The 18,318-nt window shown below is 44.5% G+C and overlaps 2 protein-coding genes across 2 annotated transcripts in view; one reads left to right on the top strand and one right to left on the bottom strand.

Moving 5' to 3' along the window:
* The window catches only part of LOC110576869 (zinc finger protein 271-like), a 45,214-nt gene that overhangs the window by 8,746 nt on the left and 18,150 nt on the right, over window positions 1-18,318 (top strand).
* Window positions 2,591-18,318, bottom strand: part of LOC110576866 (zinc finger protein 24) — an 81,416-nt gene continuing 65,688 nt past the window's right edge. Inside the window, exon 8 of the mRNA XM_044921294.1 lies at window positions 2,591-3,426. Coding sequence (XP_044777229.1) covers window positions 2,786-3,426 — 641 coding nt within the window. The 3' untranslated portion in view covers window positions 2,591-2,785. The remainder of the gene's footprint in view (window positions 3,427-18,318) is intronic.

The raw sequence follows: 18,318 nt of genomic DNA, 5'->3' as shown, positions 1-18,318 counted from the left end.
GATTTTACTTATTTGACAGAGAGAGACAGCGAGAGAGGGAACACAAGCAGGGGGAGTGGGGGAGGGAGAAGCAGGCTTCCCACCGAGCAGGGAGCCCGATGCGGGACTTGATCCCAGGATCCTGGGATCATGACCTGAGCCGAAGGCAGACGCTTAACGACCGAACCACCCAGGTTCCCCTCAAAGGTGATTTTAAATAAGATGTGCAATTTAGGCAGGGTGCTTACTATCACTTTCCTACCTCTTGCCTTCTCCCTCCTCATTTCCATAGACTGCAATTAACTGTCCAGATGGAGATTGGAAATTTAAGCAAAGCTGACCTTGGTGTCTCCAAGCTCCCCTGTGAATTCCTTTGCTTCTCTTGCCCCATTAAATGAATCCTCCAAGTAAGAGGGATTGCCAATTAGACTATTTCCCATGTACAAGAAACTGACCTGGAGAGCATTTCTGCAAAGAAGGGTGAGCCCTGTGGGCAGACCTTGCTTTCTGGTGGGTCAGAACCAGACATTGCTACTCAGTAACTTTATCAGCTACAGCTGTCTTCTTAGCTGGTGCAAATGATCACAAATCTAAAGGGTCTTAGGGTTTTTCTGCACATGTTTCCATTGAGGACCCGCTGAGAGAGGAGGGGAAGTCCAAGTCCATGGCAGTCTCGAGGCTCTTGCTCCTGGGGGGGGGGGAGGAGGGACAAATGTGTATGTGTTTAAAGAGGCTATTTGTTCTTCCCATGATTTCTCAACCAGCTGCCCCTAAATTTTGTGACTTCACCTGGTGAACTGTAGCCCAAGGGACTAGCTATGTTTCCAGACACCTGAACCAGGAAATAAAAGCCAAGCACACTCACTCCCTGATTTCTTGCCACAATTCCCTCCCGCTTTCTCCCAGCACACCTCCACTTGTGTTACTAGGCTCCCTATTCCTGAAAAATCATTTCAAAGCAAAGCTTAAGATTCAAATTTTATTATAATACATATTGTATTACATTCTAATGCTAAACAGTTTAAGTATATAGTCAAAGTATAAATGTTAAAATCAGTTACTAAAAATGATTTACCAAACATGATTTTTGCCAAAAAATACTAGCGTTGGGGAAAGAAAAAAATAATAGAACTGCAAAATACTAACAATGTTTTTGTGGGTGGTAGGATTGAGGGTGACTTGTACTTTCTCATTTTCTGTATTACCAACATTTACAATTAATTCACAACCTGGAAAAAAAAAACCCTATTGAATAAAATTAAAAACATGAAATCATCCGATTGTCACCTAGAGGAAAAGGCAACTTCATCCATTTGAAGGGTCTCTCCAGAATTCCGACTGACCTCACTCAATGAAAATCCTCCAACCTATGGATACAGAGACTGCCCCCCCCCCCGCCACGCCCAACTTCACCTCCCCTATTACCCACAACAGCTTTGATCACCAACAGACAACCCACAACAGCTTTGATTCAAAAGAGACAGTATTTGGAAGGGAAATCAAATCTTCTCTTACATATGAATTGCCTTCAGCAATTAATGGTGGGTTAATTAAAACTGCCAAAATAAAAATTAGCAGAGAAGTAGAGTTTTGAGTAATCTAGGGGGTAATTCAATAAGTATTCATTGCCTTCAAGTAGCTTAGTATCTTTGAGCCTGATGATGAGGGGAGGAGACAGGAAATGAGGAATAGTGGATCCTGGGAAGGCAGACCTCCCACTCCTATGCTCCTGTCAGCTTCCCATTTCCTGAGCCCCAGGGTTATGGGACACCAACACTGTCCCTCTAGCCTCCAATATGTTTTCCTTCCTTGGTGTACCTACATGCTTTTTTCCATACGATGCACCAAAGTCTACCATCACACTAATTGTCCTGAGTCCCTCAAGGTCTCTTAAGTAACTCTGGATCTGGGATAGGCTATCCAACTCACTGATTATAAACAGGAAGTGAGGAACCAACACAAGTCCTGGCTTCTGAACCAGAGTCTACAGGAACAAATTCCTGCTGGAGGAGTCCTGATGAAGAGACATCTGTAGATCCTGTCTCCATGCCTTTTTATGTGCTATAACAATCTCTGTCTATAATGTTCTCTTCCCTCTTGCCCTGACCTGGCTTATACCCACCCTTTATCCCCCAAGAGATTTCATCACATCCAAGAAGCCTTTAGTGTCTTATAGACCAGGTTAGGTGGCCCTGCCACGTATTTTGACAGAATCCTAGATTATTCTACTTATCACACTTTACTGTAATTACCTGCTTAATAAATATATATGTATCCCATTAGCCCTTAACTCTGGGAGGGCAATGGCTATGTCTGCCCCTGATGACTGGCACATAGCAGGTGCACAATAAACAGACAGACCTCAATTGACCTCAGGAAGCTCAGGGCTGAGAAGAGAACTGGCAAGGGGGCAGAGTGAACTATAAATGGATCCAGAGCGTAATTCAACATTTCACAACCTCATAATTGAACACTTCAGAGAACCAAGTAACTCTCAGCATATGCCTCCAACAGCCACATGCATGCTGTTCTTGCTGGACAGAGATCCTTGCCCTGGGAGGCACCACCTCGCAGTGCATCTTATAAGGCGTTCTTTCAGGATCTTTGCCCCAAACCTGGCTTTACCGTGAAGGCGCCCATTCAACACATCAACAACCACCTTTGTGTGGATCTCCTTGTACAGCAAGTACTGACTTAGACTGGAAGGACAGAAACCCTGGTCTCGGGAAACTTCTCACTTTGGTGGGAATCTCACCACCAAAGTGAATCCCTGGTATTACACAATTGTACAATCCTTACCCAAGAGTTAAACTCTGGTGTGAGTTCTCTGGTGCTGCATAAGGCCTGACCTGTGCCTAAATGTTTTCCTACATTCGCTACACTCATAAGGCTTCTCCCCAGTGTGGATTCTCTGGTGCTGCGTGAGGGCTGAGCTCTGATTGAAGGATTTTCCACATTCGTTACACTCGTAAGGTTTTTCTCCAGTGTGAATTCTTTGATGTTCAATAAGGACAGAGCTTCTACCAAAAGCCTTACCACATTCAGTACACTCATAGCCTTTGTCTCCAGTGTGAATTTTCTTGTGCTGAATGAGGGCTGAGCTTCGGCTGAAGGCTTTCCCACATTCACCACATTCATAGGGTTTCTCTCCAGTGTGAATTCTCCGATGTCTAATGAGCTCTGAGCTGCCCCGGAAAGCTTTTCCACATTCACAACATTCATAGGGTTTTTCACCACTATGAATCCTCTGATGTCTAACAAGGTCTGAGCTCAAACTAAAAGCTTTGCCACACTCTTTACATGCATAAGGCCTCTCTCCAGTGTGAATTCTCTGATGTCTAATCAGCTTTGAGCTCTGGCAAAAGGCTTTCCCACAGTCCAAGCACTCATAGACCTTTCCTCCAGCATGAACTCTCTGTCGTGTCAAGACATTTGAATTCACACTGAGATTCCTTTCACTCTTGTTACACTCAAGGACACACTCTTCAGTGGAGATTTTCTTGTTGAAGATAGCCAGACTAAGATGTCTTTCCCGGGAAGGGAGTGGACTCATTTTGCTCCTTGCAGCCGTTCCTTTTGGCTTCTCAAAGTTGTCCAGACCTCCCAAAGCTTCTTCAACCATCTGTCCTGAAGGAGTTTCCCCAGGGAGTCTTCCTGGGGATATCATGGCTGCTGATGCTACACATTCCATAATTTCTTGCTTTGTTGTTAATACTTTGTCAGCCGCCAGCTTGCGATCTAAAAATGTGAATAGAAATACTGGTGTCATTCGATCCCCATGTTGGAAGGAAGGAATCTATTATAACAGGAATTGAGAGTAACCCAAATGAAATAGATATTCACCTATTAGGAGGAAAACTCTTAAGAACTAGTTTCCCAATCTCGAATTTAGAGAAGTGGCCTGGAGTGGTGAGAGGTGGCATCCTCAGAGAGTAACGGAGACGAAGCACTGGAGAGGAGAGATGGTGAGCAGGGAAAGACATTAGTTAGAGGAGATGGTGATAAATAGGAGGAGCAGTGAGAGACCAGGAAGCTAGGAGACAATCCTGGGTTAGAGGATTTTTGATAACGAGGGAAAGGAAAAGAGATAGGGAGTGTTCAGGAGAAAGAAAGAGGTCTAAGAAACCTGAATAAGTGGTGCTCCTAGAAAAGAAGGCGAGCAGAATATATGGCTAGGAAATGCTTTCAGGATTAGAATTGAGCAGAGGTACAGAAGCAGGAACTAGAATGCATTATGGCAATTGCAGGTTCTGGTAGGTTCTAAGTAGATCAAACAATTATAAGCAAATAGAATAAGACACACAGAGCATAAGAAAAGGAATACTGTGGTTTCCTGACGCATTCTGGGATTAGGTGGAGTCTTATATGTTCACTATTTTATGTGCAAATGGTCAAAGGCAGATGGAAACAAGAGGCAGATGTGACCACCTGGAGCCAAACTTTGAGCTCTCACAACCAACCCCTCTAGTTTCTAGATTTTTAGTAACTCAGAAGGAGACTACTAGATGATGGCTGGGGAAACCTGAATTATTTTAAGGGGGGAAATCTGAAAAACTGTTCATGTACTTTCATCCTCCCAGAAGTCCTCTAAACTTGAATGCATTTTACAGATCAAGAAACGAAGGCTCAGAGAGGCAACATTACCTATGTAAGGCCATAGACTTCATAATTGGAAGAGCCAGGATTCAAAGATGCCCAACATCAAGGCCTGCAGTTTTCCCCTAGGTCCCCTACCTGTTCAGGGACCTGTGTGGCCTAAAGCCTTTTAACTAGGGACGTGGCTTTAACCACACATTAACAAACATGCTTTTAGCCTTGATGTTATGTGGATGATGCTGCACTGCCCATCCAGACCTGCTTTATGAATATGGTGCCTCCTTCCCTCAGCTGCTGTGAGTGTTGGCTCCTGAAGCCACAGCGGCCCCTTCTCTGGAGAGCTGCCCTGGCTGATGAGAACCATCTGGCCCAGGATGTTATTTACACCCTCACTGCCTCACCCCCCACCGCTTTAAGAAGGGACAACTCAGCAGTGCTCAAGGGGGCGGGGCAGGGGTTAAGAGATTAAGCCAACGCTAGGTTTTACCCAAGACCACATCATGGCTTGATCTCTTCCCTTCCTGGGGTGTGAAATGCTCTACATTAATTTTTCAGAGGCAGGTCTAACCAAGACCCCTAAGACTAAAAAGAAATGAGCACAATGAGATTTATCAGTTCACAACAGTAATGTGCCACTGGGAGGGAACAAAAACATATGGATGACAACACGCAAGAGTTGCGAAATGAATCTATCGTATATTTTAAATTAATCAGATCCTCATTAGAGGTGTTTTTTTTGATCCCTGTACTTCAAATGAATGTGGAGAAACTGAAGATGTCCAGAGAAATGTGCTAAGTTGACCAGAGAGATGGGACGCAGATGGAATCAGAGGCAGTGAGATGCTTAGTCCAAGAAGATGTGGTACTCTTACAGATTTGTGTCTTCCTTGGATGCTCTGCCTCAGCCCTAAAGATTCCCTACACGTGTTATTCCTGTATTCTTTAGTGTTGTTTCTTTCTTTACCACTTAGTAATCAACCCCATTATAGTCAATAATTCTTAATATTGAACTTCCCTGTTCAAGTTACTATGCAGTTTCTGTTACTGATACATTATTCATCTCCATCTTAGGGACTGCCTTGCCAGTGGACCATAATATTAAAAAAAAACAACCCAACAACAGTATATTGGTCTTTGAATATTATGGGTATTAGAGAATTTTATTAAAGACCTTAATCCTTAACCCAAAGTTAGAAATTATATTGGAATTTCAGATTCTAGGCATAGCCAATGGAAGGATATTTCAAGGCAAGAAGGGGGCCTTTCCACTCTGCTTAATGACAGCCACAAGTGACCGTCATTAAGAAAATGTGCTATGCCACAGCTGATAGCCCTACCATCATACTCAACCCCGAATGGGCTGCAACTCCTCACCTCTCTCATGGGAAGTCTGGGACTCCTGAGTCTCACTCTTGCCCTGATTCTCCAAGGGCTGGAGCTGTATACTCAGAGCCTTCAGTGCTCCTATGGATGTCATTTCCTTCCAGATCATTCCTTGGCCATGAGCTGTGTCCTAGGAGTAATCAAGTACCAGCACTATGATTCTGAGGATACAGAAGAAAAAAAACCCTAGAACAACGGGGCAAGACAGCTAGAGCCAGAAACTCATTCAGATGATTAGGTAGAAAACAACAGGCCTAAAAGCCCTAATGCCTTGATCCCAGTGGACAAATAATAACCCAAAAGACAAAAATTTTGTAACTCTCTGATAGCTGCGAAGTCAAGGTGACTCATAATGGCTTCCCCATTAACTTATAATTGGTAAAACAAGCAAACACATCACCTACTTCTTACCTGTTTCCTTGGCTCATCAAGCTCTTTCTCCAGCTCTTCCAACAGGGTCACAGCTTCCTCTCCGTTCTCAGGCTGGTGCTCTCGCACCCAGGCCTGCAGCTCCTCAGGCAGGATGCTCAGAAACTGCTCCAGCACCAGCAGCTCCAGGATCTGCTCCTTGGAGTTCACCTCTGGCCTCAGCCACTGATGGCAAAGCTCCCGGAGCCGGCTCAGGGCCTCCCGGGGCCCCGCGGAATCAGAGCAGCCAAACCGCCTGAAACGCTGGCGGAAGGTCTCTGGGCTGCAGGGGTCTCCCTGAAGGCCAAGGTCCCGCCCCCAAACATAATTCTCTTCTTCAACCTTCACAATTATAAGTCCTTCTTGTTCTTCTGGAGCATGGTAGGCCAGGCCTGCAGCTTTTCCTGACATTCTGGGCAGAGACTGTCCGAAAATGCTGCCTCAGTTGAGTCAGGGAGGGAATGAAGTCTGTGTCTAAGAGATTCCTTCTGAATTCTGATTCTTCAGGGGACTCCTGAGATGGACAATGCTAATGTTACACAGGGGGAAAATGTGCTTAGAACAAAAAGGCAGGTTTTCAAAGACCAATTGCCAGAGACTGTAGCACTGTAAAGAAAAGTGACTAAAAGGGAGCTTCCATATAAACAATATATTAATAGATGATTCAGGATTTTTTCAAGATAGGAAATAGAAAATTTAAGAATCACGAAAATCAACTCAACCTTTAGAAATAATATTAGGGTCGGGGCAGCTGGGTGGCTCAGTCGTTAAGCGTCTGCCTTTGGCTCAGGTCGTGATCCCAGGGTCCTGGGATCGAGCCCCACATGGGGCTCCCTGCTCAGCGGGAAGACTGCTTCTCCCTCTCCCACTCCCCCTGCTTGTGTTCCCTCTCTCACTGTCTCTCGCTCTGTCAAATAAATAAATAAAATCTTAAAAAAAAAAAAAAGAAATAATATTAGGGTCAACATCAGGGATAATAAATAGTGCTTCTGGATCATGGAAAGCAGGAAAGACACTACAGTATGTTATTACTTCTCAGAATAATAATCACATTTTAGTGAGTACCTACTAGATGCCAACAGTAGCTGGATATTTATAATTTCCCTAATAATTCCAAAGGACAATCATAATTATACCTATTTCCAAATGAGGCTACTGAGATGTGTAAGTTGACCAAAGATACACAGCCTGTAAGCAGCAGAACCAGACTCTGCAACAAGAGTATTGAGCTCTATAATGTCATGGGGTCTCCCTCAAAGGGAATTTGTGCTTAATAAACACCTACTATGAATGAAACCAGAGAGGGAGACAAACCATAAAAGACTCTTAATCTCAGGAAACAAATTGAGGGTTGCTGGAGTGGAGGGGGGTTGGAGGGATAGGGTGGCTGGGTGATGGACATTGGGGAGGGTATGTGCTATGGTGAGCACTGTGAATTGTCTAAGACTGATGAATCACAGACCTGTACCCCTGAAACAAATAATACATTATATGTTAATTTAAAAAACACCTACTATGGGCCGAGCACTTTACAAATACTATTTTATTGGGGCTTGATAATAATACTATGAGGTAAGTATTATCATCCCCATTTTACTGATGAGGAAATGGAGATTTTTAAAAGTTAATTTACCAGGGCGCCTGGGTGGCTCAGTTGTTAAGCATCTGCCTTCAGCTCAGGTCATGATCCCAGGCTCCTGGGATCGAGCCCCGCATTGGGCTCCCTGCTCAGCAGGAAGCCTGCTTCTCCCTCTCCCTCTGCCACTCCCCCTGCTTGTGTTCCCTCTCTAGCTGTGTCTGTCTGTCAAATAAATAAATAAAAATTTTTTTTAAATAAAATAAAATAAAAAAATAAAAGTTATTTTACCCATGGCCCCAACCTGGTAAATAGCAAACTCAAGACATGAACCTAGGGTTGCCCAATTCTAAAGCACTTGTTTTTTATTACAGAATGGGTTAACCCAGGACCATCTTGGTTGATACTACATATTTTAAATGATGGTGAAAATGTTAGGAAAGTGTCATGGAGAATGGCCAGAGTGAATGTACAAAGAATTCTTGACTTTAAGTCACAGGTTCTTTTTTTTTTTTTTAAAGATTTTATTTATTTATTTGAGAGAGAGAGAATGAGAAAGAGCACATGAGAGGGGGGAGGGTCAGAGGGAGAAGCAGACTTCCTGCCGAGCAGGGAGCCCGATAGGGGACTCGATCCAGGGACTCCAGGATCATGACCTGAGCCGAAGGCAGTCGCTTAACCAACTGAGCCACCTAGGCGCCCTAAGTCACAGGTTCTAAGATAGTACCAAGAAAAGAGGAATGAATTCCTTCACCCATTATTTCAAAAAATACTTGAGCTATATGCTAGGCAGTTTACTGAACAGGATTCTCAGGATTAAAAGCTCTGTCCTCAAAGACTCCCTACAATGGGAAAGTAACAGGTAAACCGGCAAAGGCAGTGTGATAAACCCAAGGATAGAGGGAAGCAAGCAAGGTAGCACAGAGAAGGACAACTAAGACCAGGGAGAGCTGCCTGCCAGGGGGAGACCTGTCAGCAGAGTCTGATAAGAATGAGCCAGGTGAAGGGGCGCCTGGGTGGCTCAGCCGTTAAACATCTGCCTTCAGCTCAGGTCATGATCTCAGGATCCTGGGATCGAGCCCCGCATCAGGCTCCCTGCTCCACGGGAGGCTTGCTTCTCCCTCTCCCACTCCCCCTGCTTCTCCCTCTCCCACTCCCCCTGCTTGTATTCCCTCTCTTGCTGTGTCTCTCTCTGTCAAATAAATAAAATCTTTAAAAAAAAAGAATGAGCCAGGTGAAGATGCCAAGTCAGGTCATTCAGGCAAAGACAACAGTGGGTAGGAGAATATGTGGCCCATTGGGGGAGCTGCAGGTGGGTTAGGGAGGCCAGACTAGTGGTTGTCACCTCTGCCTCAGAATCAGCCATGGAGCATGGACCCCACAATAGACTTCCTGACTCAGAATCTCTGTGGGGGAGACTTCAGTAAGTGCCCCAAATGCTTCTGATATGAAGCCATGTTTAAAAACAAAACAACAGAAACGGGCCAGAGCCTGCGGCATAGTTCAGGAATAGTGAGAAAGGAGGCACTTACAGAGGGATAGTAGGCCAAGGGTCTGAAAGATTGTACTGCAGAGTTTGGATTTGAGCCCCATAGCCACAGGAATGGCTGGACGGTCTGTCTGCCCACTCAAGAAGGGGTCTGTGGCAACCATTTGGGCGAGGAGGGCCTGAGCTATGGGAGCCAAAGATCAAGATGGGAGATCTGACAGGACTTAGGGACACACAGGATAAGGATTTGGAAGAGGAGTCAAGGACAGGTTTTTGCCTGGTGCTGGTGACTGAAAGGATGGTGGAATCATTTCCTGAGTGATTTATGATAAAGTTAGATCTGAGCTATTTACAAAGCAGCATTTCCTAAACTGTGTTTTTGCCATACACACCTAAACACTGAGAAACTTGGGGAAATTTTCCTCTTAATTTTTTAGTACTTGAAAAATAATGAATAAATTTCTTTAGTTCTTATTTATGATAATTGGCATTTAAAAATCCCATAACAAAACATCATTGGATCTATGCATTACTGTGTATACAGCATTTACCAAGCATCACACGGATCACATATCACATAGGTATGTGTGCTTTACTTAGTGATCACTGGTCTATGTCATGGATCTTGCCCTTTAATTTCAATATGTTTGTGATACTAAATTTTTATTATAAATATTATGCCTCACCAACTTATCTTTCATGGGTATGTGGCTGAAGGGAAGTGTTTCATCATAAAGCATTGTCTCTCTTCCTTCTTCCATCTCCTTCACAGGCCCACCCTCTTCTACATCAGAGTTCCATAGGTTAGCCCTTAAGTCTGGCACTGTCTTCACTGTCTTCCAGGCCTCTCTACTCTGGACCTCTCATCTGAGCACGAGCCCTTTTTACCCACTGTTCCTTATCCCCATAACGCCTCTTGAATTTCTCAAAAGGACCTCAAACAGCACATCCATGACCAACTGATGATTCTTCCCACTCCAATTCTGCTCCTCTCCCAGTGGTCCCCTCTTGGGAAGGAGGAACATCCATCTGGCTGCACTTCTAGAAACCTGGAAGCATCCCTAACACCTCCTTTCTGTATTTAATGCAAATTAAGTCCTATTGATTTTATTGCCTGTCTCCAGAATCTGCCCCTCCCCATCTCTGCCACCACCATCTTCATCCCAGTAACCGTCCTGTCACACTATACATTAACAGTCTGCTCATACCGTAACCAGAGAGACCTTTTCAAACTGCAAATCTGACCCTGTTCCTCTGACCAGTTTTTTTTTTTTAAGATTTTATTTATTTGACAGAGAAAGACACAGCGAGAGAAGGAACACAAGCAGGGGGAGCGGCAGAGGGAGAGGGAGAAGCAGGCTTTCCCGCTGAGCAGGGAGCCCAATACGGGGCTCTATCCCAGGAGCCTGGGATGATGACCTGAGCCAAAGGCAGACGCTTAACAACTGAGCCACCCAGGCGCCCCCTCTGACCAGTTTTTAAAAAGCAAATGCAGGGGAAAAAAATCAAAAGTCCTTAGCTAATCTCTTTGGTCGTACTTATCTCCTTTTACAGATGCCTGAGCTGCGCCCCAGCCTGAGTCAGAACCTCAGTTTTATATTTGTAAAACATTCTGCAAGTGATTCTGATGTGCAGGCAGGGTTGGGTCGGTCAAGGAGTCGTAAGAGAATTATGTTCCTTTCTCTCAGAGCACCGCTCTCATTGTCAGTTTATATACTTTGGTGGAACTATTGGGTTAATACCTATCTTCTCCATGATTCAACTGTAAGCTACATCAACATTTTTGCTCACCATTTTCTATCACCCAATCCAATGCACAGCACAGAGTAGGTGCCATATATACATGAATGAATACCACTATAGTGGCGGGGGGGGGGGGGGAAGAGTTTCAAAGAGGCAGTGGTCAACACTATCAAATGCCTAATAAGGACTGAAAGATGTTTCCATGGCACTTCTCATACAGCAGAAAGATGACTTAGCTCACAGGAGGAACACCAGCTTTGGAGTCAAGTGCCCCAACAGTTTGGAATCATAGTGCAGCTTCTTACTATCTTAATAGCTGTGTGACAGTAGTCACCGACCAAACCCAAGATTCCATTTCCTCTCCTAAAAATGGAGTTAATAACACTTTCATTGCACTGTTATTAAAGGAATTGGAAGTAATAAGACATCTGGAGTAGTGCTTAGTATGTTAAGCATATCTTTTTATCCTGGTGTTTTGACATCTGGGCCTTGCTTACACTGGAGGGACTGTCCTTCCCAGGGCTAGCAGATTCCTAGAGATAATAAACTCACCTACAAGTGTGCTTTTCATATGCAAACTACCCAACCCAGAGCCCACACCGCACCACCTCCTGCCCTGGACTTTCACATCCAGGGCCACCATTCCCCTGCCCTAATCACCCAGGGCCAGATGCCAGAAAATTAGGGACAAGACAGAGAGCTTATCTATGCCTCAGAGCCCACTGAAACTATTTAAACTAGCCAATCCTAAGCCTGTTGACCCTGCCTCACCCAGTCCTTCCCACAGAAACCCAATAAAGACTCCTGCCCACTTTCCCCTCACCTGGCCTCCTGACTGATCCTGTGATTTTGCCATGTGACCACGTGGGGCATGGCATGCCTGCTCCTCTTGGAAACTACGAATAACAAACTATCTTTTGAATGGCGATCATCTCCTATCTGTTGGCCTCACCAAATCTAACTAATAATAAAACTCGTATTTTAAAACACTTGGCCCAGAACAGGTTCTCAATGCATGGTAGATAATGGCGCAAGGGAAAGGCAAATTCCACATCACAAGGCATGGATTATAGAATAGGCTTTATTGGGGAATCCTACCAGCTAGGGATCAGTAACATGAGCACAGGTCCTGCGATTCCTCCATTATCCCACAAAAGGGAATTCTGGAGAGAAGTGCTGCTGTTTCAGGGAAGAGCTCCATCTACCTTCTTAGAGCGTAAATGTGAGAAAGCAGCCTTGTCAGTGGGGGCCATAGGTCGACTGCTTGGGACCAGAATTGTGTTTGCAAGTGTCAGTGTTTACAGAGTTGTCTAGGGAACCCATGGGGGGGGGGGGCGGGCTGGAAGAACTGAGCTTAGATATGGCCCTTCCCTCTGGGAAGTGAGAGCCTGGTCCCAGCTAGCTCTTAGTCCAAGCAACCCAAGAACCTCCAGGGCACTTTTGGACAAAACTGCTTCCTTCAGTATAGCTGTTATTATAATGTATCTGCACTGTTTGCTTACTTAATTGTAACAGAAAGCTCTAATTGAGCTTTTATTGTACAATGAGCATGGTCTACCTGTTCATTTCATCTTCGCAGCACTTTATGGTCTAGGTTCTACTGTTTTACTGAACAGAAACTGAGAAGTTACATAATTTGTCTCAGGTCCCATGGTTTGGAAGTGATGTAGTCTGGACTGTTTTCAAACAAAATGGTCTGACTCCAGAGTCCATGCTCTTAGATATGTACTCTGCTGAAATGCCTTCCCCACCAAACCAATGGCCCTTTCGAGGTCCTGTGTTTTTCCACACATTTCCTTAACGATATTTACAGAATGCCTACTTTATGCAGGCACTGACCAAAGAGTTATAAACAAGACAGTGTCCTTGCCATTACATAACTTAAAATTTTAGTAGGGAGGCAGAGGTTAAACAGAAAGGCCACAGAATTACCTAACTTAGTCTTGATAAGAACTACAAAGGGGAAAGTAGAAAGGGCTACGAGGGTCGAACCTAGACCGGGGAAGTCAAGACGAACAGCTGAGACCTGACTCAAGAGCGAGCTCTGGCCGCATAAGAAGTGGGAGGAAAGGTCGCCTCAGTTCATCGCCGACTCCTCAGCCTGCGGCCTGGCACACAGGAGGCGCCCGGTAAGCGCTTGCGAAGTCAAAGGACGCTAGGGCGGTGGATGAGCAGGCAAACAGACAGATGCAGGAAGAAATGGACCGACTGCCGGACGGAAGCGTCGAGGAGGGGCGGCCACCTAGTACAGCCGCAGGCTCTGCCCGTGGCAGGGACAGGCTGAGGCAAAGCGGCGGGGAGGGCTGAGGCCCGACGGGGGCGGTTTGGGAAGCACCGGGGCCGCGCTGCCGGATCGCCTCACTCACCCTTCGCTCGGCTGGCTGCCGCACCGACCCCAGGGAGGGAGCAGAACGGCCTCCGGTCGAGCGCGCCGGAAGTGCGGGCGGGCGCGCCGCTCTAGGAAGCCCGGAGGACTGCAGCTCTGTGGCCGGCGCGAGGCGCAGGGGCTTGGGAGGAGGGGTGCGAAGCTGGGGGCAGTGTGTCTCCGGGTGGGACTTGGTGGGGACAGCCCCGATTCAAAATGGTTGACAGGCGACGGAAGGAGGAAAAAATAAATATATAGAGAGCGCGCGTCTGGTGTAACCCCAAGGAGATAAAAATAGAACTCTCCCTCTGTAAATTTGGGGAAGAGGAGGACAAGACCACATTCGTACACCACAAACACGCTGTCTTCAGTGACAGTTCTAGAAGCTAACGGGAGGAGTGCGTGGAGGTTGAGGGAAGGGCCCAGCCCAGGCTCGGCGAGAGTGCAAGGCGAAGGATCGACCCTGCCGTCGTGGGCAAGGGCAAGGAGGGCCGAAACCAAGCGGGACAGACTCAGAATAATTTTCTCTCGTAGAAGGCGCTACTCAAGCTGAGTCTTGCCCAACGACTAAAATGATGACTTAGAGGAGTGGCCTGAGGGAGAGCACAGCAATGGGAAGTTCAGGGCATGCTGAGGAATTAGCCCAGCATCTTCGTTGGCTGGAACCTAGGCTGAGGGATGCGGTGGGGTCAGGTTTGGAGTTTCAAATGCCAGGATCGGTGAATTAGAAATGCCTTTAGTAATCAGTGCAGGCCATTTACATGTGACATGGCAAGAACTGTACTTCGGGGCGGTGTCCGACATACTGTGTAGAGTGGATTAAAGGGCAAAACAGATAAGGAAAAGAGGACAGACATTTAGAAACGTGAACTTAGCGGGATTTGGTCGTATCTGAAAATATGATTGAAGATGGAGAAGGGCATGACATCACCAAGGGAGATCTTATGGAAAATAAACAGGAAATTATAAAATACCAATGTGTGTGGGTGGGAAGAGCAAGAACAGATAGAGAAGAGAAGCTTCTTGGAGGAGGAAAGCCCAGATGGTTCAAACATCATAAAAGTCAAGAGTGTATCAGGAGAGAGAACAGGTGACCAGCAGATGGGGCAGAGAACTGGAAGAGGCAAGAGCTAAGGTGATGCTGGAATTAAGGGAAGGGGTAGACGAAGAGCTTGAGAGATGTTACCTGTGGAATGTACTTGTAAGATAAGACACTTAAAACAGGTGATAATTCCTTCTGAGAAATGCGATCCTGCAAGAAGGAAAAAGAAAGAACACTTGGTTGGACTAGGCAACAGGATTGAAAGGTGTTTGTTTTTTTAAAGATACTAGACACCTAATTATATTTGTAGGAAAAAAAGGTAAAATGTGAGTAGGAAGAAAAACTGAAGATAGAAGGAAAGAGGAATACATAGCTGATGGGGAGAGAATGAGACCAGATAGGCAGGTGGAGTTGTCTCAGAAAATAAAATGAAGCATTATAATAAAAAACGGTGCATTTTGGTCTGTGTTTTGATGCTGTGAATGCAGAACAGCCAAATAGTATTGGTTAGCAATGCTGATTTTACAAGTAAATAAATGCACATACTATTTTTTGAATTTTCACAAACTGAACATACTCATGTTACTAGCACCCAGATGAAGAAACAACATTAGCCCTCTTCAGAAGTCCCCCTTGTGCTCTCTTCAAGTCACCACCCTCCTCTAGCCCTGAAAGATAGCCACTACACTGAACTTTGAACATGATAGGTTGGTCTTGCCTCTTTTTGTACTGTATATAAATGGAATTCAATATGTACTCTTTTAAGTCAGGCTGAATTCAACATTGTGAAATCTGTTCATACAATGTACATTTTCATTTCTTTTTTTTTTTTAAGATTTTATTTATTTGACAGAGAGAGATAGTGAGAGCAGGAACACAAGCAGGGGGAGTCGGAGAGGGAGAAGAAGGCTTCCTGCGGAGCAGGGAGCCCGATGCGGGGCTCCATCCCAGGACCCTGGGACCATGACCTGAGCTGAAGGCAGACGCTTAACGACTGAGCCACCCAGGCACCCCTACATTTTCATTTCTAATAATGTTACATTGTATGATTATACCAATATTCATTCATTCTATTATTGATAAACATTATTGAAAGATATTTGAATCTCTAACCACATTAATTTATTTTTGGATATTAAACCAACTTACTAGGATAAATCCTACTGAGTCGTGGTATGTAATCCTTTTTTATATATCAAGTTAATTTTTTAAAATATTTTATTTATTGGGCGCCTGGGTGGCTCAGTTGGTTAAGCAACTGCCTCCAGCTCAGGTCATGATCCTGGAGTCCCAGGATCGAGTCCCACATCAGGCTCCCTGCTCAGTGGGGAGTCTGCTTCTTCCTCTAACCCTCCCCCCTCTCATGCTCTCTCTCTCTCATTCTCTCTCTCAAATAAATAAATTAAATCTTTAAAAAATATTTTTTATTTATTTATTTGAGATAGAGAGAGCCTGTGCACAAGCAGTGGGGAGGGGCAAAGGGAGAAGGAGAAGCCGGCTTGCTCCCAGGACCCTGAGATCCTGACCTGAGCCAAAAGCAGACGCTTAACCTACTGAGCCACCCAGGCGCCCCTATATTAATGAAGTTAATTTGCTAATATTTTATTGAGGACTTTTGTGTCTGTATTGTTAGAGATATTGGTCTGTAGCTTTCTTTTCCTGTGATGTCTTTGTCTGCTTTTTTTTTTTTTTTAAGATTTTATTTATTCATTTGAGACAGAGAGATACAGAGGGAGAGAGAGAGAGAGAGCATGAGCAGGAGAGAGGCAGAGGGAGAGGGAGAAGCAGGCTCCCAGCCGAGCCAGGAGCCAGATGTGGGGCTCGATCCCAGGACTCTGGGATCATGACCTGAGCCGAAGGCAGATGCTCAGCCATCTGAGCCACCCAGGCGCCCTTGTCTGCTTTGGTATCAAAGTAATTACTGGCCCTTCTATTTTCTGGGAGATATTGTGAAAGACTGGTATTCTTTAACTGTTGGAAAGAATTTACTAGTGAAGCCATCTGGGCCTGTGCTTTTCTTTGTTAGAAAATTTTTAGTTACTAATTCAACTTCTTTACTTTTCACACATTTATTCACATTTTCTATTTTTTTCAGTCCCTTTTTTTTTTAAAGATTTTATTTATTTATTTATTTATTTATTTATTTATTTATTTATTTATTTGTCAGGGATAGAGAGAGAGCACGAGCAGGGGGAGCGGCAGGTAGTGGGAGAAGCAGGCTCCCCACTGAGCAAGGAGCCCAAGGCGGGACTGGATCCCAGGACCCTGGGATCATGACCTGAGCCGGAGGCAGAGAGTTAACCAACTGAGCCACCCAGGCATCCCTCAGTCACTTTTAGTAATTTGTATATTTCAAGTAATTTGTCTATGACACTTATGTTGTATAATATGTTGGCATGAAGTTAATCATAGGATTCCCTTATATTCTTTTAAATTATTATAGCGTTGGTAGTGATGTCCCCTCTTCTCTGCTTTTGTTAATCTTTCTCTTTTTTTCTTGGTCAGCCTATTAAAGGTTTGTCGATTTTTGTTCATATTTTCAAAGAACAAAATTTTGGTTTCATTGATATTTCTTTGTTGTTTACCTGTTTTCTATTTCATTCATTACTATTCTAATCATTATTACTCCTTTCCTTCTGCTTTTTTGTTGTTAAGTTTGCTGCCCATTTTCAGGCTTCTTAAGGTGGAAACTTAGGTTATTGATAAGAGATTTTCTTCTTAGATAGACATTTTGAAGCTATAAAATTTCCTCTAAGCACTGCTTTGGTTGCATCCCATAAAATTGTGTATATTGCATTTCGTTTTCATTCAGTTTAAAATATTTTCTAATTTCCTTTGTGATTTCTTCTTTGAACCAAAAGTTATTTAGATATGGTCTGTTTAACTTCCAAATATTTGTAGAGTTCCCAAATTATTACCCTGTGGCTCAGTATGTCCCTTGGGCCAATGGAAGCTCCATCAGCCCCTCTCAGCTAAGGTGGCCCTGGTCTCTCAGCCCTTAAGTGGACCCGCCTACTGGGCTCCCCATTTTCTGCATGCAGAACCCTAGAAATCTGGCAAGCTTCCTTCATTTTGTCCCATTTTGTCCTGCCTCTGTCCAATTCAGTCCAAGCTGGTAGTGTTTCTGGTGATATAACAACCATGTTGGTTGTCTGTGGATATCAAGGGGATCCACACAATTATATGCAGGGGTTCTTCTCCGATCCTTCCTGGATCACCCATTTCTACTTCTGGTTTCTGTTGAGACAGTTGGTTGGATGCATGAATCACACACCCAATCTCTTCACCAAAAGGTTGTCCAGCTACATTCATGGCCTTGTCTCCAGAGCAAGGATAGGCTGAGAAATTTTCCAAATTATCAAGTACTGATTCCTTTTCGCTTAATAGTTCCTTCCTCAATTTATCTCTTTCCTCCCATATTTTACTATAGTCAGCAAGGAAAAACCAGGCCACATTTTTCAAACTTTGCTTGGAAAGCTCCTCAGCTAAATATCCAACTTCATCACTTACAAATTCTTTTTCCACCCAATAGCAGAACATGATTCAGCCAAGTTTCTGCTACTTTACAAGTATCGCCTTTTCTCCAGCTTCCAATAATGTTTTCTTCATTTCTGTCTGATACCTCACCAGTATATTTAATGCTCATTATTCCTAGCAAAATTCTGTTCATGACAATGTATGTATTCTTTAAGATGACAGAAAAGGCTTCTACTGTCCTTTTCGCTTCCTTCCAAGCC

This window comes from Neomonachus schauinslandi, chromosome 14, assembly GCF_002201575.2.
Source record: "Neomonachus schauinslandi chromosome 14, ASM220157v2, whole genome shotgun sequence".
Classification (NCBI taxonomy): domain Eukaryota; kingdom Metazoa; phylum Chordata; class Mammalia; order Carnivora; family Phocidae; genus Neomonachus; species Neomonachus schauinslandi.
The sequence above is the reverse complement of the archived record's forward strand: the minus strand, read 5'-3'. Positions and strand labels throughout refer to the sequence as shown.